This window comes from Notechis scutatus, chromosome 1, assembly GCF_049901735.1.
Source record: "Notechis scutatus isolate UNSWTSFEM ecotype Mainland chromosome 1, rNotScu1.2, whole genome shotgun sequence".
Lineage (NCBI taxonomy): Eukaryota > Metazoa > Chordata > Lepidosauria > Squamata > Elapidae > Notechis > Notechis scutatus.
In genome coordinates this window covers 18,960,542-18,986,590 of record NC_142009.1, presented here as the reverse complement: position 1 = coordinate 18,986,590, position 26,049 = coordinate 18,960,542, and the positions used below count along the sequence as shown (strand labels likewise).

At 39.6% G+C, this 26,049-nt stretch overlaps 1 protein-coding gene across 6 annotated transcripts in view; it reads left to right on the top strand.

The window, feature by feature from the left end:
* Positions 1 to 26,049, top strand: part of CUX1 (cut like homeobox 1) — a 347,690-nt gene that overhangs the window by 204,757 nt on the left and 116,884 nt on the right. For 5 of the 6 annotated variants that reach the window (XM_087957650.1, XM_087957634.1, XM_087957638.1 and 2 more), the window contains 7 exons: positions 5,092 to 5,140; positions 8,768 to 8,872; positions 11,229 to 11,417; positions 14,022 to 14,080; positions 18,629 to 18,677; positions 20,412 to 20,511; positions 21,663 to 22,334. In XM_087957650.1, coding sequence (XP_087813776.1) covers positions 5,092 to 5,140; positions 8,768 to 8,872; positions 11,229 to 11,417; positions 14,022 to 14,080; positions 18,629 to 18,677; positions 20,412 to 20,511; positions 21,663 to 22,334 — 1,223 coding nt within the window. The remainder of the gene's footprint in view (positions 1 to 5,091; positions 5,141 to 8,767; positions 8,873 to 11,228; positions 11,418 to 14,021; positions 14,081 to 18,628; positions 18,678 to 20,411; positions 20,512 to 21,662; positions 22,335 to 26,049) is intronic. The other variant, XM_087957662.1, reaches the window with a different exon arrangement.

The following is a 26,049-nucleotide window of genomic DNA, read 5'->3' as shown; positions in this document are numbered from 1 at the left end:
TGTAAAATAAAATAAATCTATGGGAACACAGAATCAGCTGTTCCAATCTTTGGCTCATATTGCTTGTTTCTGTATCACTGAAATGATGCACTCCAGATTTCAAAAAAGCTGTTCATCTCTTTAAAATCTTCTTTCGCCTTTTTGTTCTGGCTGCCAGTGGAAGTCTGTGATGCAATGTAATGCTTTTATTTAAGTGAATTGTATAGCTTCCCAGTATCAAACTGGTAGATTTTATTTGCAAAACATATTAATGAAAGTGCTTGGTAGTTCAATTTTATAAGCACTTGTGGCTTCATACAAAGAACAAATAAAAAGAACAAAACAGTAAAAGGAAAATATTACATGCTTTTTTCCTTCTCACCAATTTATTTATTCTCACAGATTTATTGTCTCTGAATGTATTTCAGATAAATTCACTGTAGGCTTTCAAATCTTCTATATGTAAATAATTCAGGGTCCCTTCTTTTTGAAAGTAGCTACCAACATGAGGTGAGAAAAGGTCATAGAAAGAATTTGAGACACTGGTGTTTCAATTGATGTTTCAATATACATAAATGTATATGCATCACACTATTTGTCTGCAGATAAAGTTATGCAGAGCACAGGAAAGGATTAAGAAATAGTATGCACATAATAAAATAAAATAAAAAGAAGCAGCTATGTGCAAGTATACAGCATGTACCTCCAAATTGGTGGATTGTGGGTAACAGTAGTTGGTTTACAAGATAATCTCTAGGTTAGAGATGCTAGCTAAAACATATAAAGATCAGTTGCTGGAATTGGGTATGTCTAGCTTAATGAAAAGAAGGACTAGGGACATGATAGCAGTATTCTGATATCTCAGGGGTTGCCACAATCTATTCTCCAAAGCACCTGAGGGCAGGACAAGAAGCAATGGATGGAAACTAATCAAGGAGAGAAGTAGCCTAGAAATAAGGAGAAATTCCCAGACAGTTAGCACGATTAACCAGTGCAGGGGTCTGCTAAATCCTCAAAGAGCCACTTGGACCCGTTTCCCACAGAAAAGAAAACACTGGGAGCCAATAATTTAACAACCAGTGTGACTGGGTGGGCGTGGCCAACTCGATGTCACTCACTCCCACCCAGTCAACACCTGCTCTGGAATATGTGATGAGGAGGGGAGGGCAGGGCAGGGGAGGGGCAGCCAGTGGTGGGATCAGCCAACAGGGAGCTGCAGCCAAAAGAGCCACAGGTTGCAGACTCCTTTACCAGTGGAACAACTTGCCTCCAGAAGTTGTGAATGCTCCAACATTGGAAGTTTTTAAGAAGATATTGGACAACCATTTGTCTGAAATGGTATAGAGTTTCCTGCCTGAGCAGGTGGTTGGACTAGAAGACCTCCAAGGTCCCTTCCAACTCTGTTTTCCTATCCTATCTTGCATAAAACAATATGCCTGAGGCAAAACTGGGCTTTGGTGGTACTTGTGCCATATTGGCAAAAACATGCCAGAACTGACTAATACTGTCTTTATCCATAGCAAGTAATGCTATATCCGGCACAGTTGCACTTAAGGTAGGTAACCTAGTTTACACCTTTTCTGTCTTTTCTAAAAGCAAGATGAGACATTTTCATTGCTTTAGGTGATCACTTTATTCTGCATTTGATTCTGGTTGATCAAAAGCAGTGCACTTCTTCACATCACACATACTGTAACTAACTGATAAAATTCATTATTCTAAGACACCTTTAAAATAAAACGATCTAAGAAGACTTCTTTGATCAAATCAGAAGTCTGTCGATAGGAATCTTTCATCTTTAGCAACTCCAAAAGCGAGCATAAAAGGCTTAATGTACTGTACACTTGAAAAATATTTTCAAAAAATGCTATTTAGCCATCATAACTAATAAACATGTTTAAGGCTCTCAGAATAACAGACATCTTTTATTTTGTGATAATGAATTCCATATTATATCTATTTAAGGGGGAGGAGTCAGTTGGATTACTCATCATAATATCTAAATTTCATTTTCAACTTCAGAGCCAACATGTTTTTCAAGCTGATATAATGAGGTGTACTACCTTCAGCCTCAAGAGAGCATTTTGACTCCAGGGCACACTTTCTGTCCACTCAGTATTTTATTTAAAATTCCCCAGAATGAATTGGGACAGATTAACAGATTAATCAGAGTTGGAAGGGACCTTGAAGGTCATCTCGTCCAACCCACTGCCCAAGCGGGAGACCCAACACCATTTCTGACAAATGGCAGTCCAATCTCTTCTTGAAAGTCTCATGTGGGAGGATTAAAGATATACTTCTTTTCGAACATATTGCTGCATCTATTCTTAAGGAGACTAAAAAACAAGAACACATTAACCTATATTTCATAGAAAGAAGGCATAATTCTGTTGGTAAAGATCAGGAATGAGAAGCATTAGTGCCTTTCCAGATGTTGCTGGACCAAAAATGTAAGAATCATTCTTCTGTCATAGGTACACACAGTTTTCTTTCACTTCAGCCCCAGTCTGAGTATGTTTTCCTTTCATCCTGTGTCTGATTCTCAGAGGCTGCCTGGACAAGTTTCTGCAGTTTTCTTGGTGAGGTTTTTCAAAAGTGGTTTGCCAATGCTGCCTTCCTAGGGCTGAGAAAAAGTGACTGGCTAAGATCACCCAGTTAGCTAAGGCAGAACTAGAATTCACAGTCTTCAAACTGGCTCTCAGTCTAAATATATGATATTAATTGCCAGTAACAACTTTTGAAATATGCAAACCAGCCACTCAGATAAAAGAAATCAAGATTATTTTTGCTGCACTTTTGTTGATACAGATGTTGACTTTTATAATAAGCCAAATAAGCAGAATCTTCAAAAGAAAATATGTTATTCCATGGTTAACCACATTTCATATATTCTAGTGCTCCTATTGTATATTTGCCATTAGGGGTTTTCACCTCCACTCCCTGCTTTTTCCCCTCTTCTGTGCTTAATCCCTGTTCAATTTTAATAATATTCTTACATTATATAAGGAGAACTTGGAAATTCAGACTGCAATATGACAGACACATTTACTTGTAACTCAACTGAAAAGAGTAAGATTTCCAAATTCATACAAAAGAACTTTTGCTTTTAACCAAGAAATGGAGAAACTGTAACGGCTACACAGTATATTTCAGGCAGAGATACAAAATGCAGCATAATATATTTCAGTAGAGAATAATTGTGGATTACAGATCAGAAGAAATGCTGCAAAAAGACAGTAAGCCTCAGATATTAATAAAGAATTGGCTGGCCTAATTCACTGATCTTCATCAAGGGAATTTATTCAACAGTTTTAAAAAATCCACTTAGTCACATTCTGATAGAAAAGCAAAACTGAACCCAGTTTGTCTAATACTGACTCATCTGGACAAAATGCAGTCTCTTAAGGGCTGAACATACATACCCTTGATAAAGATCAATGAAAATGCCCTGAGAATTATTTATAAAATAAGTACTCTGCCTTATTGTCTTTTAGGTACAAAAACTCCTCTATTCCCTTTGGGGAAATATAATTGGGCATGCTGTGATATAAATTAACACATAATGAAAAGTTACTTTCAATTGTGAAGTAGTTGTGGGAAACTATGTATTTTTTAAAAAAAATCTTGCAAATGTCAAATCTTTCAAGCCTGAAGTTTTTAATTGAGAATTTTCAGAGTCCCGATTTTGTTCATGTCCTCTTACTCATCTGGTCTGGTGCAGAGGTGGTATTCAGCAGGTTCTGACCAGTTCTGGAGAACCGGTAGAGGAAATTTGGAGTAGTTCGGAGAACCAGAAAATACCACCTCTGACTGGAGATTTTACAGTATGCTTCCCCAGCCACACCTACCAAGCCACGCCCACAGAAACGGTAGTAAAAAATATTTGAATCCCACCACTGCATCTGGTGGTAGCAACTTTAAAATCTTACATATAGAAAACCCTTAGTCTATTTCAGGGCAGTTTCTATGTACCCTGACATTAAGCTGAAACAAGTGGGGTTTGCCTGCTAAATGTAGATGTTTTTCTTCTCTGTCAAAACGGAATTTAATCAAAGATGTGAAGCCTGAGAAAACCAGCTAGTCGTGTCTGTTAATAATAACTAAGAACTAGAATGATTGAGAACTGGAGCGAAATGAATCTTGTAAAAATGAGCTAGAACTACTTTTATATTAAAGTTTTACAGACAATAAATATAGCTCCTAGAGATTTTATGAAATAAATGATTTCAGGTGCCAAATGTCAGCTCCTGGTGTAACGTTTTAGCTTTTGCAATGAAAAGAGCCTACCTTTTGAAGATTAAGGACCTAAGTCTTAAACTTGCCAAGTTTGAAGACCTTTGAATTAGACAGGGGAACTAATTGCCAATGACAGTAGTGAATTTGCCTTCCTTGGATATGTCCAAGCAAAATCATATTTTGATGATGATTTCTATGTGGAGCATAGTTTCGAGTTCTAGTACACACATCTTGAAGTTGTTTGAAAAATGCTGGCATAAATAGTCCCTTCTAACTTCGTAGTGAGTTTTTCTTCTATAAATGCAGTCTAGCAAGCAATTGCATACATTCTGTATACTAGAAGTTGGACAATGTATGGGGTGGAATCTTCGCATCCTATGTGATGATTCAGCCCCATCCAACAAATATTTTTTAAGTAGAAATGGTTATAATTTCATGAAGTTTTTATACCTTCATTCATGAGATTTTGGTATTTTTACCCAAATCTTGTGAAATTTGGCGTTCTTACAAGTCTATGTAATATTGGTTTGTTCTTTGTAATATTGGTCTCCTTCACACCATGTGAGTATCAGTTGCCAAATCCAAGATTACATATGGTGACATTTTTTTCCACTTTTAACAATTAAATAATATGCCAATTATTCTGGCTAACTGTTTTGATGAGCCAGGTGTTATTTTTAGAACTATGAAGGTTCTAACTTGAGTTTCTTAATTTTATAATGTTTTGATATGAAATAAGAATCACTTTTAAGATTTTTGAGGAAAATATTGCTGTGCACAAATGTTACAGACATTTAAAAAATCCAGATGATCGGTGTTTGCTCTGTTTTTACTTGTTCTTCAGGGCTTAATAGACTTTTTTCTATTTCTTTTTAGGTCGGATGAAATTGAGATGATTATGACAGACCTTGAAAGAGCAAATCAAGTAAGATTTTAAAGTTGGATAGTGTCGTCTTTTCAGCTTTGATGAGAAAGTTTTTTTTTTTCTTTCCACTATCATCGCCCTTGAAGATATCAAAATTACCAGGTCAAGTTAAGGACCTAAGAGCAGCCTATACACTGGCCTCCATGCATTCTTGCTTTTGAAGTATAAATTACCACTTTTGGCTTTACCTCCAGTTTTGGTAACCCTGTTTGAAGTCTTGGTTAAGTGGGAATGACAGATAAAGCAGCCGTTGATATTCTTCGTGCCCAATTGTCAAATCATTGGTCTATTTTTTTTCCTTCTATTATCTTGGGGAGGGTAGAAAGAAAATTTTAAAATGCACTTTTACCTTCTCTTTTTCATGTACTTTTATTGTATTAGTTTTATCTTGGTATTTTAAAATTTCAGTTAGAAAATAGATTTGGTCGTAGACATAATTCAATTTTTTTTTATCAAAGTTAAACTGTGTGCACCAGATGGGAGAGAAGGATTATTTTGGATTCCCTATTCCATCAACGTACCTAATCATGCAAAGATATCTTCTGTAATAAAAACAATTTACTTGAAGAGCCAAGTAAAGAAACTCCTCAGGATTGTCTCAAAGGTACTTTTCACTTCTCATCCAAGAAGCTTCATTGGTTGAACCGATTGAAGCTTCTTGGATGACAAGTGAAACTTCTTCAAGGAAAAACAAAGAAAGTCCATTTGCCTTTTGAAAAGGCACCTTTGAGAAAACCATGACCCAGATGACAGAATCTCCATAGACGAACTCCTCAGGGGAAAATTATCTGCAAAGTAGGAATGTAAGCTTGAAGACGGAGTTCTTCAGTGAAGTATTCATTCTCTTTTAATGGAATCATTATGTTTAAACACCAAATGAATGAAAAAATGAAAGAAATGTGAAAGCCTTGGATGAGACTTAAAATGTAAGATTGGTGAAGGCATTAAGGCCATATTTCTTAAAACAATGTAATATATGCTGAGTTTCATGTTTGGTAGGAATCCTTATCTCCTACCTGTGAACCTGGTGTGCCTCATGTTAACATTCCAGAAGCTAAAGGTAGTGATTATTAGATCTAGTTTCCTAAAATAGGATGATAGATCCCTGTGTCCTGCAGGAAAATTATGATTAGGGCTATGATTCAGGTTACCGTCATCATCCCATATCCTCATTTGCTCCTCCTGCACCCATCCTTGCATGTTGATCGAAAGCCCAGGCATCTAACGGGGGACAAGGGATGCCATGGCATCGTGCTGTCATTGTGCAAATAATGCAAATATTCTATGCAACTTCTTTGTAGCTTCTATCAGATATATATGATCAAATATCAAGAGTAAACTTGCAATGGTGAACTGGAAGCCAACTCTTAGCAAGTTGAAAGGAAACTCTGGTATCCCTTCAGTTGGAGAGGTTGAGACAAGCATGGTTCTTTAAGTTTATTTTTTTCAGTAGTCTTTTACATTCTGACCATCCTTTTGTAATTTAGAGGAGTCTTATGCCAGAAGTGGAAAGGAAGCCTGCCTCATGCCTCCCCACCCACTCCTTCAGAACATTTCTTCTTTAGCTGAAAACATAGGAGGCTGATTATCGGGATGGGTTATCTGCACCAATGCTTCAGTGGGAGGCTAAATGCTCTTGTCTCAGTAGATGACAAGAGCACTCCTTCCACGGGGCTTGATGATGCATTACAAAGGGAACTGCTTATGGAGATGATCCCTGAAAAGAGGGAGGAGAGCAAGCCACAACCCTACAGAAGCCCAATTAGCTGGACATTCTCCTTCTTCTACTTCCGGCCACTGTCACCACCCCCTAGGAAGAATCCCTCAAGAGCAGGGGTGGGCCGCTAATGTTCTCAAGGGGCCACATGAGAAACTGGGACTGTTGTAGAGGGCTGCTGCCACGTCCTCTGTCACTGCCCCAGCCCCGCTGACAGTGCCCGCTGATGTAGGCCAGATGATCCCATGGACCACAAAATGCCCAGATCTGCTCAAGAGGGAGGGAGAAAGTCGGCAACAATGCTACAGAGACTTACGCAGCTGATCTTTTGCCTGCTTTTTCATCAATAATTGAGTTTTTATTTGCAGATATTTCTATAGATTATAAATCTTTTCAGAGTACTGTTCTGAAAGGTAGTAAATAGATGACTGTAATCATCCCGCTGAAAATATATCATGCTTCCAACTCTGAGATCATTTGGAGAGACACAGAGAGAGAGAGAGAGAGAGAGCCATGACTGGAAGCTCTGAAATTTCAGATGCTGGAGTACCTAGGCACCCAGAATTGTCATTTTCTGAAACTGGATTTGGAGAGACCTACAAGGCCTTTTTGCTCTGACCATTTTACGTCCTTGTTGAGTCTGCTATCTTTGAAACTAGTTTGGAAAGCTGTAGGAGGAGCAAACACAATTTTTCTTCTCTCTCCAATAAACTCTGGTCAGTAAGCACCATATACAATGAATTATTCCTGCTGTAAACCATCCAAAAGGGGATGCTTCTACAGTAGCATGTACTTGCTCCAACAAGTACATTTATAATTTAAGGTTTTCATGTGCTTCTTTTCCCTCTAGAGCTACTGTTTTTTGTGTCATGTATTCATTAAAAACAAATGTGGACTAGTTGATGTGTTAGATTTCGACTAAGGAGAACTTGATCTAGCACCTCTTCTCAAAGCCAGGAAGTTTACTGGGCAGCCTTGATCCAGTCCTCAAGCTGTTTATAGGAACAGATCCCATAAATGTCATATCCTTGCAGTGAGCTATATTTATGCATAGGAGAGCCCAGTGCCTGTAAGCACTGTGCAAACACTTGGGATTTTGTCAATTGGGAGGCCTCTTCTATTTCCTTACCATGGGTTTGTAAGGATGAGAGGAACTATTTTGCATGGTAGTCCTTGGAACAGAGTGGGAAAAGGTGGCTCTCTAGATATTGGAATTACAATTCCCATCAGCTTGATAATTGGCCATACTGTTTTGGGCTGATGAGAAAGATATTCAGCAATCTCTGGTATATCAGAGGTTATTGCCTCCTGTTTTGTTTTTTTTAAAGGCAGAATAAAAATGTAACATAGATTAAACCTGTGACCATTCTCCTTACCTTGTTTACTTCACTGTGTGCGTGTATGAAAAGGAGAGACATGATTATGGAAGAAAGAGACTCAACAAAAGGCCATTGTGATTATTTCAGGCAAAGCAGACTGAGGATCACTTAATTCAGCTTTTACTCATGAGAATTATTCCCACAAGGAATCATGCAACTCTGCCTGCTTTGGCTCAGAATACAGAAGGCAATTGAATCAAAGGAATCCATTTCCACTCGCATTCATCCAGCCTGGGAAATTCAGTGGGCCGCAGCATTTGTGTCAGCAGGGGATTCCTTGCTCCTAGCGTTAAATTACTGTCATAATCGCTCAATTATTTCTTCCTTGTACTGTTTAAAATAAAAATCCATCACATTCAGAGGTTTTCCCCCCATCATTTATTAGGTTGAGTGTTTAGGAAAATCAATTATACTCAGTCGGGCATGAATTGATGAATGTTCGTGCAATAATTGCCAGTTGTTAAATCAAATGTACATTCTCTCCCTCTCCCCCATCCTCACTTCCTGATTCCCCCTCCCCCCCTTTTTCAGAGGGCAGAGGTAGCTCAAAGAGAAGCAGAGTCCTTGAAGGAACAACTCTCATCTGCAAACAAATCCCTCCAGCTGGCTAACCAGATTCAGAAAGCACCGGATGTGGTAAGAGGCAGCATTCTATTCCCAATAATCTTCTTGGAGTGCCTGCCATCAAACTTCTTAAACTTTCCTCCTGCGTAAAGCTAAATTATTTATGCAGAATCTTCTACCTTGGAAGAACTGGACATTTCAGGACTGGGGTGTTTGTGGGGGGGAAGCATGTATATAATAACTCTGCGGTTTTCCTAGGTGGAAGGTGGAAGATAATATTTGCTGGTCTAAAGCCAATTCTCCTTGGGCTCTCTTCTGCCAGTTAGAATTGTATTGTTAGAATTGTATTTCTTCATTTAAAACATTTGTATGGTTGTCCATTTTAAACCAACTCGGGGTGGAGGGGGGGGGCTCAAAAGTAGTATGGGAGTAGGAAATGGAACAGGGAGTGTATGGAGCTTCATGCCATGCCTCTAATGTACCAGTTGCATGCCAGTCAGTTACAGAAAGTGATGGCCTCTCTCTTGCTGAACCATCTTTTCATCCCCAGGAGCAGTGAGCATTTGTATAGTATGTAGGCCTTAGAACAGATTCTGCATTATTTTCATGGTTAGTTCCCAGATCTCATGATAATAGAGATTTGTTGTTGTTGGCAAATCCTAGCACTTCTAGGTACAGGTAGCTCTCGACTTAACAACAGTTCCTTTAGTGACCTAAGTCACAATGCATTGAAAATAAGTGACTTATGGCCATTTTTCACACTTACGACTGCGGCAACATCCCCATGGTCACATGATCAAAATTCGAACAGTTGGAAACTAGCACATATTTATGATGGTTGCAGTGTCCCAGGGTCATGGGATCCCCTTTTGCGACCTTCTGACAAGCAAAGTCCGTGGGGAAGCCAGATTCACTTTAACAGTAGTGTTACTAACTTAACAACTGCAATGATTCACTTAATAACTATGGCAAGGAAGATCATGAAGTGTCTGGCTTAGCAACAGAAATTTTGGGCTCAATTGTGGTTGTAAGTTGAGGGCTGTGTGTGTGTGTGTGTTCACACACATACATACACACACATACACTGCGAGAAATAAGACAGATCTAGGCCCTTAATTTGATTTATTTTTATAGAGAGAGCTCTACATGTGATATTCCCATGAAGGAAGAATACTTTGTACTGGCCCAAATCATATGTAATCTTAACTCTTAACATAGAATTTATCATTATTACACAAGCACTGTAAGCCTGAGTGAAATCTTGGGCAAGGCTTTGCAAATTTATGTAGTAATGTTTTAATTGTATCTTGTGTGTGTGGGTTGGGATTCTTCACAAACCAGGAAAAACATCAAGGCAATTTCTAGTTTAAGGGTTAAGTTCCAGTTAAGTGCTAAGCAAGCTATGGGGCCCTGGATTATTTGGGTAGTTTATTTATCGAATTAGAGTTGATTTCTAGTTTGTATATAATTCACAACCCAATCCTGAAAGTTCACATAAATGATCAGTTCCAAAGTTGAATTAATGCACAGGGACCTTCTGTGAGGCTAGGGGATGATCATGCTGCATTAGTTGGAAGCTTCATAAGAACTATGGAAACAGTCTCCAGAAGGCTCAAGGGTGTTTCTACCAAACATTCAAAACTCTACCAAAACATCCAAGTTTATTATTCGAAATAATAGTGATTAATTAATAGAACATAGTGTATTGAAATACGATTGAAGCAGATCTTAGATACAGCACAGATCTCAGAGGCTCCTTCTAGCCCTATGATTCAATGAAATAAAATGTGCTACAAATCCAGCTTTCTCCCAATTTGCTGTCTTTGGGAGGGAGGGTGGGAGGTCCAACACATCTGTAGGAACAGCCAGGCTGGGAAAATTTTATCAGCTGTTGGCCTTGAAATTAGATTTTCTGGGTAGAAGTTGCCAGGTCGATGTCACTCATGTTGGGGGCAACTGTGGGAGCCCGGATGGGGCTGGGGAGATCCTCCTGCAGCCCTCTGCCAGCAAAAATGGAGCTCGAGAGGGCCACACATGGCCTTCCTGGCTCTATTTTCGGCTGCGACGGCTTCCTCTAGCACTCTGCCAGCGAAAATGGAGCTCTGGATGGGGCTCCATTTTCGTTGGCAGAGGCACCGCAGGCCAGTTTGCTGTTTCCAGGGTGGACCCACAGGTCAGATCTAAACATTCTACGGTCCGGATCTAGCCCATGGCCCTTGAGTTTGACACCCCTACTCTGGCATGTTTTAATACCTCCCAGAAGAAAATAGTACTTTTGATACTGAGAATTTTAGGTTGACCTGTCCATTCTCTATAACCCAATACTAACTTTTCATTTTTAATGCACTGCAGGTAATCGTTGGAATGTTGCTTTCCCACTGTGTGATCTTTTCTGTCTCCTCTCTTTCCAATTTCCTTTATCTCTTAGGAGCAGGCCATTGAAGTGTTGACACGATCCAGCCTGGAAGTAGAACTGGCCTCCAAAGAACGAGAAATTGCTCAGCTGGTTGAAGATGTTCAGAGACTCCAAGGCAACCTTACCAAACTTCGGGAAAACTCCACCAGCCAGATCTCCCAGCTCGAGCAGCAGCTGACTGCCAAGAACAGCACTCTCAAAGTAAGCAAGCAGTTTGGCTTCCTCCATTGCTTTAGATAGGATCTGAGAAGGTGGTAAATTGCATATTTGGCCTCTAGTGCTATTTTGACAAATATACTGTCATGGTTCCAAGTAATAACTCCATAGAAAGCAGAACTCTGAGGCAGGCAGGTTCCCCAAAGAACAATTTTATTGGAGATATCATATTGGCACAAACTGGTGAAAACTGACTCTGAAATTTCCCACAGTTTTCACCTGATTAAAAAGAGAAAGTCCCCCCTTTCCACAAACAATCAGCCACATAGTCCAATCAAGGTGCTGGCTGGTTGCCTGGTTACTTTACTTCTTTTTCCAGCTACCTGTTGGAATGTCCTTGGTTCCCACAGGAAACTATTTTGTTTTGGCTACAAAACCCCCATCTAACTATGTTCCCCCTCCCTATGCCTACTTCGCATTATAGCAATCCTGAAGCCTCCAAAATGGCCCCAGCCAGGTTTTCTTCAGCGTTGCATGCCCATTATTCCTAGTGCTGTGGTAGATCCTTTCAACTACTTACCATACTTTTTGAAGTATAAGATACACTTTTTTCACCCTCAAAAGTGGGTGGAAATGTCTGTGCGTCTTATACAGCGAATGTTGCCAGGCCCCACCCTTTGGCCTCTGCCTCCCAGCAACTTGCCTCCTTGCAGCAAACAGCCAGTTTCAGTTTCAGCACAGTCTGATTAGCACAAGCAGCTGATTGTCGGTTGGGTTGGCCTCCAGACCATCAGCTCTTTCGGGCTGCAGGGATTGCCATAGCCTATTGCCGCCTCCGTGCGCCCCATTTTTAGCCTCTGCATCCCATTTTTGGCCTCCCTGCGCCCCACTTTCCACCCATTCCAATCCCCACCACCCAGAACAGGCAGAAAATGGGGCACACGGAGGCCGAAAATGGGCTGTGCAGAGGCCGAAAATGGGGCGCACGGAGGCGGCAATAGGCTATGGCAATCCCTGCAGGCTGAAACAGTTGATGTCGGGAGGCCGGTTGCTGTATGTGTAGATATGGTCCTTTGTTGAGAAAAAGATAATGCAACCTGATATTCTACCTCCAATATTTTGTTGGATATTATTAATATAAAATCCTGGTTCAGCGTTGTGTGATTTCCTCCTCCTCCCTCCCCCCCTCCCCGGAAGAGGCTAAATTTGATGCAGATTGAGTGATTAAATATGAGACTTAAACTAAAGTCTGAAAGACTTGTTAAGTTGATCTTCCTCATTCATTTTTTGTGCCCGTTGTTTAGGTTAATACATCATGATGGGCTTCTTGATAAATTTTTCTTAACTGCTGCATAGGAATTTCTCCCATCCCCCTTCCATTAAAGCATCATCTGCAAGCTCGTGGAGGAGTATTTTTAGACCTTGCACGGCATTAGAAACATGCCTTTTATTTTGTCTAAAAAAGAACCAAGTTGATAGTTACAGCCAGATATTTGTTCCTCCAGATTGTCTCACAGCTTGAACCTTTTGTTCCACTTTGCATTTCACTGGGTTCTTCCAGACAATTATTATGCTAATCTTGTTCCATAACTGTTGCAGACTCAGGGTCTAAATGGCTGGTGTGCACAGTTTCATGTTTGTTAAAGGCCCTACTAAGTCAGTTTTTCCAATTTCTCTTCTTCCTATGATGATGGCATCTGCATGTTCCAAGTGGGGGTGGAAAACAACCTTCAGTCTCAGAAAAGACCCTTCAGGCCCTAGATTTGAGGAGAAGATGGTAGTTATCTTGAAGAGATAAAAAGGTCAACAGATCAGACATTACAATATTGTTTTTTTTAAAAAACCATCAACCCCTATTGATGAATCCAAGAAATGCCTAACAGTGAAAGTTCCATATTGCTTAAAGCCTTGTAATTTGAAAGCTGAACTTAAAATCTTAATATCTAATTGCAACCAGTGCAGTTGCTTCAACAGAAATGCAATGTGTGCGCCACCAGGCACCCCATTCAGCAACCTCGTTTCATTCAAGATCATCCACAGTTTTCAGATCAAGCATAAATATAGACATAACAATAACCCAGGCCTGGTTCTACCTTTGTATAAATAACATTTGTTAATCTGTTCCTACCCAGAAAAGGCCATCACTGGTTTATTAATTAAATAAGAAAATAGGGACACCTGAACATAACAGTCATTTAGGTCATGCATGTAAATTAGAACGCCTGACAAAATCTGTGCACAGTCCTATTTAGAATAGGCAGGCTGTCCACATCCTATGTTTGGGAACTAACCCAAAAAATGTTCTTCTGGTCAACATTTTTTAATCCCCATTGACTCCCTCATTTCATCTAGACACACAGTTTCTTTTAGCGATTTACAGAAATAGAGCCGAAGTCATTGATATCAGGTGATAAGCCACAGGAAAACAATTTGTTTCTGGCAGTCTTTAAGTAACAGCAGCAAAAACTATATTTATCTGTCTGTGATGGGTAATATAAAGACATGCCCTTTCTCATTTTTGTGATTGAAATAAATTAATCTTAGCATTTTTTTCCTTTTTATATTTTTTTTTCTTAGCTTTGTAGGAAGGCCAAATTGTAAAATAAAAATCTAATCAAAATTATTTTTCCTTTCTTTATTGCCTATAAGCAACTGGAAGAAAAGCTGAAGGTGCAAGCTGACTATGATGAGGTTAAGAAAGAATTAAAGTAAGTGTACCATTGAGTTTCAGTGATTTTTATATATAAAATCAAATAGTTTTGAGCTAAGAATCAACTTGTAGTTTGCAAGGCTATCAATCTGTGATACTGAAGTGCTTTAGTACTACAGTACCCATTCACATCACATCACAGAAATTCTTAAGAAATTTGGGAAATGTGTCTTGAACATGGTCTATAGTCTTCAATCACTTAATAGAATAATTGTTTTTGTGAAAATATAACAGAATCTCTTTGAGTCCTTAATTGTAATGTGCCTTATATTAAAATAGAGAACATAGTCTCCAGATACCAGTTAAGCAACCAAAATTTAATTGAATTTTGAATTTAAGATCTCTATTTATTGTGTTAATGTTTTATATGGCATTTAAAGAGCTACAGTGGCCCAGTGGTTAGAATGCAGTACTGCAGGCTGCTTCTGCTGATCACCGGCTGCCAGCAGTTTGGGTCTCACTGGCTCAAGGTTGACTCAGCCTTCCATTCCTTCTGAAGTTGGTAAAATGAGAACCCAAATTGTTGGGGGTAATATGCTGGCCCTGTAAAGTGCTTAGAGAGGGCTGTAAAGCACTGTGAAGTGGTATATCAAGTCTAAGTGCTATTGCTATCGTTATTTGTATTGAATGACTGTGAACCACCTAGGCCAATGGATGGCATGCAAGTGTAATAAATAATAATAAAATACCACCATACCTGGTCAAGATTTGTGGAATTTATAGACAGATTCCAAAATGAAGAAATTCTTAAAGCAGGAAATAACTTCTCAAGTAATTGAATAAATATTGGATATGCCCAGTTATCAGGAAACGCTGACTGACAAGTGAAGTTTTAAAGAAATGGTGGAGGGGGAGTCAGACCAGACTGGGAAAGTTTGGAAAAAAAGCAAGTCTGTTGTAACCTGGCTAAAATCTCAAAGAGGGCAACTTGCTGCTGCAATTTTTTGCTCTAAGCCCCACTTAAACTTACCAAGCTTGTCAGCCGCATTATGGGCAAACTTCACAGAGGCACTGTTGAAAGACCCATTAGATTTGGTCTGCCAAGTAGAAAAGAGATGAGCATATACTCTGGTAATTATAGGAATCCTACTATAGACAGAGGAAAGCAGAAATATTTCTTTTCGAAGAAAACATGTGCAATGAAGAATGAATCTTTCCTAGCAGGCCTCTAAAAATAGTTTAAGGAGACCCAGATTTATTTACTGATTTTATTTATTATAAATAAATATAAAATCCTACCATTTTACCTCTAGGGTACTCATACCATCTCTGTCCTCCTATCTATTGTTTCATATTGTCCACTAGCAGTACCCTTTACATATACTGTCTTATATTCCAGCCTGAAATAATGGCCATTTGTCAGCAGAAATCCTCTGCGCCGTATGTATGACAAAAATAGTCAGGCTACATTAAAAAAATAAATGGATTCGTTTCTGATGTCAAAAATGAGCCATGTTCAAATACAAAGAAAGGAACAATTAAACTCTCTGGGTTAATATCTCAAGACGGTTGACCTTGAGAAAAGAAATTCCAAAGATTGATTTGATATGGAACAACTAAGTTGAAATTTATTCATTTGGAGATTTAACACTATTTTTCAAGGATTACATGGAAGCCATTTTGCATCACACTGCATGTGCTAAATGGCTCACTGGTGCTAGAATGTGTCACACCAAATAACTGTTTTGTGAATGTCCATTGTCAAGAAAGTAATTATCACTGTCTATACCATCTACTTCGTGTTTTCCGCTGACCATACTACATACAATTCCACCCACTTAATCTTTGTGTATATTTATGTATGTATGTATGTATGTATATGTATATGTATGGTATTCAGCTTTGTTCCGGTATTTTCTCACATCATTATAGTTGTGCTTTTAAAGTTGTAGCAACGTTTCGGCAGAATCTCATCTGCCATCATCAGGATTCTGTAGCAGATGAGATTCTGCCGAAACGGACTTGAGGTCCACAGATCTTAAAGTTCCCAAGGTTGGATACTCCTGCTTTACAATTTAGGTCACAATTATAAAAAATATTACCTCTTAGTCCATGATTACAAAAACAATTTCTTCTTTTTTTATTATCTTTTTTCCCTAATTCAACATCATAAGTTAGATCATAAGTTCATTTTTTTCTATTTCATACAAAAAATTCACAAGAATTAATGTACATAGTGTTTTTTTCTTTTTTCAAATATTTTGTTCCTTAATTTAGCTATCTCTGCACATTTCAACTTCTTCAGCAACCATTCCCCCTTATGGATACGTTTTTTCACTTTTGTGAATATAATAATTTTGCTCTACTTATCATATATAAAAACAAAGTTACATGACTTTTTTCTCATTTGTCCATCAATCCCAAAAATAAATCCTCCAGTTTCAATTGTGTATCTGTTGCAGTTTTTATGTTCCCTGCTGACACCTCCATTTGAATCTTTTCTAAAACATCTTTAAATCTTTCTAAAAACTTTCTCACCTTCTGAATAGAATTCAATCAAAATCTTGGCTTTTTGAAAATAAATATCACTCCTTCTAGATTGTCCTATGTAAATAAGGTGGTTTTTTTTTTGCGTGTGTTTAAACTTTAAATCAAAAAAATCCCCACTTTCTATTCAATAAAATTCTAATATCAATTTCTTTATCCTAAAGAAATATCTGCATTATCCATTCTCAATCTTGCATTAAAATGCTGCTGCAACATGTGATCTTTTGCTTTCTTCTTAACAAAGGTCACCAAAATTTTATTTGAGACATTTCTTGTTCTAGCAAATCTGGAATTTATTCTATTAGCTTTATTAATCTCTGTCTCAGTCTTCTCTTCTCAATCCAAAAAGTTTGTTAAGCTTTAATAATCTTTTATCTAATATCTTCATCTGAGTTTTCTGGAATTGCTCTAAAAATCTCAAGCACAATTCTTCCTCTCGATTTCAATAGGGCCATATTATTCAATCCTCTTTCTAACTCTCTATACATAACATCATCTTTAAAATTTCCATTTCCTATCAATCTGTTTTATTTCTCCAAACATTTGTTTTGCAGAACTTATCCAACTTACTACATATTGTCTGAAGCAAATTTGGTGTCTTTCTCTTGTCTGCAGGTTGCTCTTCCAATCTGCTCCTTCCTTCCCTCCTTGAAGATTTTCTCCTTGTTGCCAATTTGATATTATAGTCTAAAGATAGAAGTAACTCTGGCAGAGGAAAGAAACAAACTTCCTCTCTTTTTTTTTCTCTTTTATCTTTCTATGCCTTTAACACTTTCATCTCTGATGACACATTCCACAGTTTCAAACCACATCACATTCCACGTCTCCATAGCAACGAAGTATCAGTGTCTGGATCATATTACCTTACCTTTTGTTTGGTAAAATCCACCAATTTCTTGCATTATTTAGATGTGAAAAGAAAGCATTCCCACAAACGTCTAGTCCATTTGTCTAGTTTAATTCAAGTTTATACGTACCTTCACCAAAAATAAAAATAGTGAAAATAAAATGTTACTGTATGCTTTGTCTGTTTTAAACTTTCTGTGGTCGTCTGATGTTTTTTTGCCCCAAAATCTTGAATTGTTAAAATCTTAAAAGTCTTTTTGTATTTTTTTTAATACAGAAAAATGATATATTCACTAAGAAGGGTCTATCTTGCTGCAAAGGGAATTTCTGTTTATCTGTAGCTTAATTAAACCCAAACTAGCTAAAATGAGAATGGCTGGATCTATATAGGCTATATTGTAGTTGTGTGGGAAAATGGAATCGCACGACCCCAGCCACTTGCTTCTGTATATTATATTCATACAATGCACACAAAGGCATATAATTCCTGTGTCACAAGATTGTTCCCAAAAGCTTTTACATGTAAGTGTGTGACACTTTATGGTGCCACTTGGTTTTGCTGCATCAATACAACTGCTATTCCAGAAATAATTTCAATGTTTCTAGAAATGATTTTAATATTTAATGACCCTTCTAGGTTTCGTGAAAAATATCAAGCAATTGTTTTGTCCTGTCACCTTGGAGCAACTGGTTATTTAAATGAAAAAAAATTCCTTTGGGCTGTGCAAATAATTTGTGTGTGCAGTAATTTTCTTGAAAAGAGAGTTAGAGTATTTTACATATATTTCACATTTCACATTCATTTATGATAATGGTGGTGGTGATTTCCTTGTTTGTGTTGGTAGGGTTTTTTGCCATTTTATTATGACTGTGTTCCCTCTTTCTCTTCAAGCAACATACATTTGAATTTATATTGTTTCTGATGGTTTAAAATGTTATATCCTTATTAACCTTTAAATTTATGTTATAAATGAGCCTGGCGGAACCTCACTGTGCAGTGATTTAGGGGACATTTGAGAGGATGCTCTTCCCTGATAACTAGCATTAGTAGTTATTCTATATTCATTATCAGATTATATGATTTCAAAGAAAAGTTGTTAAGTTATCACTTAGGGTGTTCCTGGAGAGCTGAAAATTACAGCGTTAATGCCCTTTAGTAAAGCTGTTAGAAAAGGACAGAGCGGAAAATAACTTCTCTTTTTCCACTTTGCAGCATCCTGAAGTCCATGGAGTTTGCGCCATCTGATGGCTCAAGCATCCAGGTAATTCATTCGATTTTCTGGTAGAGCAAAGCTGGGTAGATTTTTTTAAAATGTTTGCTTGGATTGAGAACTTGCTATTCAAATGTAGTAAGAGTTTGTAGGAGTTGTGAACAATCAGAGCTGCTATTCTTTTTCTTTTACGAAAAAATCATACTTTTTCTGTTCGCTGGTATTCACAGTGTGGCTGCTGTTTTCTTTCTGGTATTGGATATTGGTACGTTTAAGCTGCCCAGAGTTGCTTTGAAAGGAGATGGGTGGCAAATAAGTTTAATAAATAAATAAATATTACAAAGGAAAATCATGCAGAAATAAAAACAAGAATTGCAAGTGGGAACTTGTGGTCTAGAACTTCCCTAAATCACAAGCTCCTTCAATGACTCTGGGTTTATAAGATGGATCAGTCCCAATAGTAGTTCGATTGTCACTTATGAAACCTTGGGCTCACCGGCTCCTCCATGAATAGCACAGTAGCACCCCAACTGGTGAGGATTTGATCATCATCACAAATCATTTGTGGAAAGATTCAACAGGCACCCACCTACTTACGAGCCTCGGTGGCGCAGTGATTAGAGTGCGGTACTGGGGGCTACTTCTGCTGACTGCTGGCTGACTGCAATTTGGCAGTTCAAATCTTACCAGGCTCAAGTCAACACTCAGCCTTCCATCCTTCCGAGTTGAGTAAAATGAGGACCCATATTATTGGGGGCAATATGATGACTCTGTAACTGCTTAGAGAGGGCTGTGAAGCACTGTAAAGCGATATATAAGTCTATTGATGTTGCTAAGCCTAATTTATTGTGATGCTAGCCGTGCAAGATACATGATGATGATTAGAATTACCCAAATAGATAACTGTATAGAAAATTGTGATTAAGATGAACTTTCTGGAATCTTAAGATATTAATGCAGATGACCAAAGAGGTTGTATTTTCTCCTTTGTTCACTAACACAATGATCTCCACTGTTGTATGAGCATTGAGCTGATTATAAGAATAATAATTAACAAAGCCAAACCATTTACAACATAAATATTGGGGAGGTCAATTCCAGTTTCTCTTAACATCAGTTTCAGAGAGAAATAGGGGTTTGGCAATTTGAACCATCTCTCTGATCTGAAAAGTACAGCATCTTTCCTGGTGTGGCATCTCTTAATCTGCTGGCATTACAACTGCCAGAATTATCTCACTATATTGAAAATTCCACAAATTCATCTCAACACACTTTAAGGGTGTCAGATTTTCCACATTGACTTCATTCTCACTGCATGTATGTTGTTCTAAAAACAGTTAACCAGAACTCTTAAGTTTGAATCCTAGGTGTACAATTGAATTAAATTAAATCTCGTGCAAAAGGAATGTATGCCCAACTTTCCTTGCTGTGTATTACTTTCATTGGATCATAGGTTGCAAGCTGGATTCCAGCACCTTTGGTGGTTTTGATGATTCTGTGCAAGGAAGGGGAAAGGAGCAGCTTTGGTTACCGCTTTTATTTATCTCTTTTCATACAACTTGGAACATAATGTTGCAAGGAAAATAGCGCCTGATATTACGGTTTCTAAAGACAAGCAGATTAAACACAAATGATTTAGTGAGGCATTTAAACAGTCCCTACAGCCACTAAGCAAAGCAGTGAAGTGCCATAGACTAGATTCTGCACTTTTTTGAATTCCCATCCCGAGACATCATCCTGAACCAATTCCTATTCTTTCTCTTTGTTCCCTCTACATCTCCATAGGATGCTGCATCAAAACCACTGGAGGTCTTACTGCTGGAGAAAAACCGCCTGCTGCAGTCAGAAAATGCCACGTTGCGGATTACGAACAGTGACCTGAGCGGTAAGTGGATAGGAGAAAAATAGGTAATTATTATTTTAGGTTGTGCTTGCTCTCAGGAGATGAGGATGTGGAAAGGGATGGGGATGTGTGAACCCAAGGCCACTGCATGACAGAAAGATGAATGGTAAGCAAGGATCTTGTCTTATGTTGAGAGTCCCCTCTTATACTATAGATAATAGACTAAGACTTTGGGGGCCTTAGAAAAATGATAAAGGTTAAGAGGGAGAAATGTTCTCATATGTTGGGATGAGCAGCATTGGAGCCTGCCTTCCCTTTCAATTCTTTTGTTTGACTGTGACATTATTTCCTATGCACATCTTTCCCAAAACATAGATTGGTGTTTCAAGGAGACCCTCTCTTGTTTTCATAGCTGATTCATTCACCCAAATCCTGACTGCCTTTATTTCCATTAGCAGTGAATTTTGGCTCCATTTGGCTGCTTATGTGTTTTGTTTGGAAGGGATGCTTTGCATGCCATAAATGAACAATACAAGCAGGGTCTCCAAATAAATAGAATTTCCTGGAGTTTCCCCCCCCCCCCAAGTAAGGTTTCTAGAGCTGGTGCCTAATGTGTCAGTGGGCAGTTGGGTGATTGCTGCCTTGTGCGCAGTTTCTGTGTTCTTCTGTGGCTTCCTTTGAGCAATGGTTTCCTATGTCTTACGTGTGTTTCATCTAGCTTTAATATATGTTTGCTGCATTTGGACTCAAACAAGGTCTGTTCCTGTGTATGTGTGTGTCTGGAGGGGTTTGGAACAACTCAAATGTGCAAGGAACCAAAGTTTTTGTGTGTGCGTCAATGAATTTTAAACCAAAACAAAAGAATTCTGTAACTGCACTTCATGTCATTGTTCTACTGCTAATATTTGGAAGGGGGAATTCTCCAGGCTGCAACATACAAGAAAGGTGCAAACATGAAATGCATGTTGTTTGTCTTGGGGGCCTTGTTTGGCTTATTAAAATTAAAAGAAACAAACAAAACAAAACAAAACAAAAACCCAAACCACTTTCTTCATTGGCCCTTATTTCAAGAACAAAACAAAACGCAACCTGCACTATTTTTCCCTTTTGTGGGGCAAGCTCTGCATTTTGGTCTTGGTTTCCCCCCTTCTTTTTGATCCCCCATAATGCATTATGTTTGACCTTCCTTGTAGGGTCAGCCAGGAGAAAAGGGAAAGACCAGCCTGAGAGTCAGCGTCCTGCAACCTTGCCGGCCTCCCCTCCTCCTCAGTTGCCCCGCAATGCAGGGGAGCAGGCTTCCAATACTAATGGTACACACCAGTTCTCACCAACGGGTTTAAGTCAAGACTTTTTCAGCTCATCCTTGGCAAGCTCCGGCTTACCCCTGGCTTCTACAGGAAAATTTGCACTAAACTCTCTCCTCCAGCGCCAACTTATGCAGTCCTTCTACACCAAGGCAATGCAGGAAGCGGGAAGCACAAGCATGATTTTTTCAGTAGGTCCCTACAGCACAAACTCCATATCTTCCCAAAGCCCCTTGCAACAAAGCCCGGACGTCAACGGCATGGCCCCATCACCCAACCAATCAGAAAGCACCGGCAGCACCTCAGAAGGTGAGGAGATAGACACAGCCGAAATTGCACGTCAGGTCAAAGAGCAATTGATCAAGCACAATATCGGACAGCGGATCTTTGGACACTATGTCTTGGGACTTTCTCAAGGATCTGTGAGTGAGATTCTGGCACGACCTAAACCATGGAACAAGCTGACCGTGAGAGGCAAGGAGCCATTCCATAAAATGAAGCAGTTCCTTTCTGATGAGCAGAACATCTTGGCTTTGCGCAGCATCCAAGGCAGGCAGAGAGGTGAGTCACGGGGCAGTAGCCTCCAGCTTCTCTTTTGGCATCTGTGTTTGTCTAGATAGGAGATACTGTCAAAAGAGAAGGGTTGTCTGTGTGTTTAAAGTTGTCTGCTTGGTATTCAGTATATAATGTGGGGGGGGGGGGAATAGAAAGCCCCTTGCTAGGAATGAAGCAGGAATAGCAGAGTAAAAGATAGGCATTTAAGGATTGCGCTCCATCTCCATAGGAATGGGTGTGAACTGCAAAAAGAAAAAAGGACCACTGGGGCAGCTTCATTTCTGTGGGGCTGATTCCAATGGGCTGAGACCTGTGTAAGCTGATTGAGAGTATACCTCTTAAACCAGTGGCCCCCAACCTTTTTTGTGCCGCGGCCCGGTACCGGCATCACAAAATGATCCGCGGCCCGGTACTGGCATCAGCACGCATGACAAGGCAAGGCGAGCCGAGCCACCGGCCAGCCAGCCATCCCCCGCTTCTCCCCGCCACCTTCAACTCCTCCTTTGTACCTTTGTCGATGGGCTTCGCTTCGGGACGGCTTCGGGACGGTCGCTCGGCTCGCCTTGCCTTGGGTGCTGAAAGAATCCTCGCGCCTTAGTTTCGTTCAAAGCCCCCCCCCCCTTCTATGAAACTAAGGCGCGAGGATTCCTTCAGGACCCAAACGTCGCTTTCCAACCGGAAAAGCTCACCCGGAAGCACTTTCTCGTCAAACAAGATGGCGGCGCCCAGCAAACCGGCAGCCCGGTAGGAAATGTTCCACGGACCGGGACCAGTCCGCGGCCCGGTGGTTGGGGAGCCCTGTCTTAAACTATCTCTCATGCATTGGGCAGCAGTGAAAGGAGGGCTGCTGTTTTTTTTTTTTTAATGAAGTTTAACTTTGTAGGAAACTTTACAGATCTTCCCTGATCAAACCACAGCAGGGCAGGTTTTATCATGACATCATCTTCATTTAACAACCCTATAATCCATCGCGGGGTGGAGTCTGGGCAACTGAATAGAGCTAGCAGAGTGTTTTAATGGCCGGATACCCTTCCTGTCGCCACTGCGGAGTTTTGTTTAGCAGATTATGTTCTCATTGTGTCCAGAGAGAGAAATATCTGCCTCTACCTAGAATCGAACTCACAGCCTCCTGATTGTGAGGTGAGAGCTCCACCTCTAGGCCACCACACCACTCCAAGCAGGTTTTATCATTACCTGATACCTATTAATTTTGGTTTGTTATGCATACATTACAGGAGAGATTTTTTTTTAAGTAAAAGTTGTAGTAGGATCCTTTGTGATTCCTTTGGCCAATCTCATTTGATTACCAATGGAAAATGCAGTAATATTTGAAATGAATTCTAATAAAGGAGGGCCGTTACATTTCACCGTCTCTACAGCAGCTACAGTGGAATCTCCTGAGCATTTGTAAATCTAGCCCTCTTGCCTATAAGCCATCAGGTCCATTGGGCTGCTACACTCAGAACTTATTATGGTCTGTTGGGGCCATGCAGATTCAGATACGACAAAAGAAGCTGGTGGGAAGTCTGGCTGGTTGGGGAGATGCATAACAGTACAAGGAAGAAGCAGGCCAGATAAAAAGTCTCATTGAGCGTTTTTAATGTGCGGAGTTAGAAGTTGCCCCTGTGATACAGAGATGATTTTGTCCAAGGGTTATAGTTTCCAAACCTTACCTCTATTTTTAGCACCGTCATCACTAAAAGTATGATCCCTCGAAATCATGTCCATAGACTGTAGATTTATGTAAATTTTAATTTACTTTTTTCCCCCCACCAAAAATCAAATGACCCACTTCTTGCGAGATTGCAAACTCAATGTAAATGTAAAGGAAAGGGAGGCAGAAGGTCCCGTGTTCCTCAGTTGAAAGTATCTTAGGTAGCAGTTTGGGGAGAAATTTGGGAGAGCCACTGCTAATCTTCATGTTTTAAGATCAAAGGTTCACCTATTCTCCAAATATACATTTGGGAGGTGCACTATATTAGAATTATTTATCGTATGCTTTATTTACTTTAAACTATTAAATCTATATCCTGGACAGTTATCAGTGTTGTCTGGCAATTTGCAGTAAAAGAGAGGCGGGGGAATGATACCTCAGGAAGATATAAAATGCAAACTGTGAAATTGATTCTGGCAGTGTATCAGTTTGATAAGCACGGTGAAACCAACATCAGCTGATAATAGAAGAAAAGTGCATAGATAGTCCTTGTTAGAAGAAAAGTGCATAGGTAGTCTTTGTTTAGTGACTGCCTTGTACAGCAATCATTTCTAGTTACAATGGCGATGGGGGGGGGGATCTTTGCAACCAGTCCTCACTTTTACTACCTTTGCAGATCTGTAAAGGAAAAAAAAGCTTGAAGTAAGGTCACAGTTACACTTAGCGACCACTTCACTTAACAACTGAGCTGACCGCCCCAGCTGTGGTTGCTTTATACCTGTAGTGTAAAGACTTGAAAACACACACACACACACACACACACACACACACACACACACACACACACACACAGCTTTTGAGATTCAGTAGCTTGGGAATATAAAGTGTATGCATAAACGGAAGAGATGGCACTGGGCTTTGAAACACAGACTTGATGTGAATGCATTTATTCGCTGTACAATCATAGAAAGAGGTGAGAGAAGAGAGTGAGATGCCAGCTCCATCCCACCTGTAAAATTAGTGTTCCTTTACAGGAGAATTGCATGTCTCAATCGTACCTTCATAAATATAATCAGATCTTGTGGGTTTTCCTTGGATTCAGAAATGTCCTTTTTAATGGTATAACTGCTGTCCTCCTATTATATAGCATGATTTTCACTCTTTGAATTTGCACCCATGTGTTCATTGTATTTACCTTTGAGCCAGAAGTGTAAATATGTAGCCAGGGGAGACTTCTTATATGGCTCAGACATCATGCAGTAAATATTAAACATAGCACAGGGATGAAACTGGTCAAGATTCACACCATCTTATAAGATAACATTTAAGATCAAACTATATAATTCTGAAAGGTAGAAGAGTTCATTAGCCAGGTTACTATTCAAGGATGGGGTTTACAGAGGGACAGAAAGAATGCTGGTCTGTACATGCTGCAAACCGGAGCATTCCCATTTTATTAAAGAATGTAAAATGACTGTATATTTTGTAACTGTCCCCGAAGTTTGATATGGCATAAGACCTCATCCAAGGATGGGAAATGCTGCAAATACATTGCATGGAGAAAGTAGAAAGTAGGAGAGCTGTTTCTTTCTCCATTAAAAGTAAAACGTCTTCCTTGGTCCCTGTAGAGCAGGGGTGTCAATCTCACGGCGTCACAGCAGCGTCATGTGACGTATCAGGACTTTCCCCCCCCCCCCTTTCGCTAAACCCGGGTGTGGGCATGGCCAGCACGTCACGCATCCAGCCCATGGGCCGGGAATTTGACAGCCCTGGTGTAGAGGCAAACAAGCAGGCAACACTCAACTGCAGCTGTCATTTTTTTCTCTGTAACTCTGAGAACTGAAAACATGTATTCTTAGCCACATACACTTTCTCATACAGTGCATCGTTAATACAGTAGCCAATGAGAACCCAGTTACTTGCACCTGAGCACACAAAGGTGATGCACAATTGTCTACTGCTGACTTAATATATGAGTGCAATGTGCAAAGGGCATTCCCTGTGTTCTCTATAGTCTCATTCTTGTATGGGGCCTAGAGCGAAGAGCCAGTTATTCTCTGCTTAGCC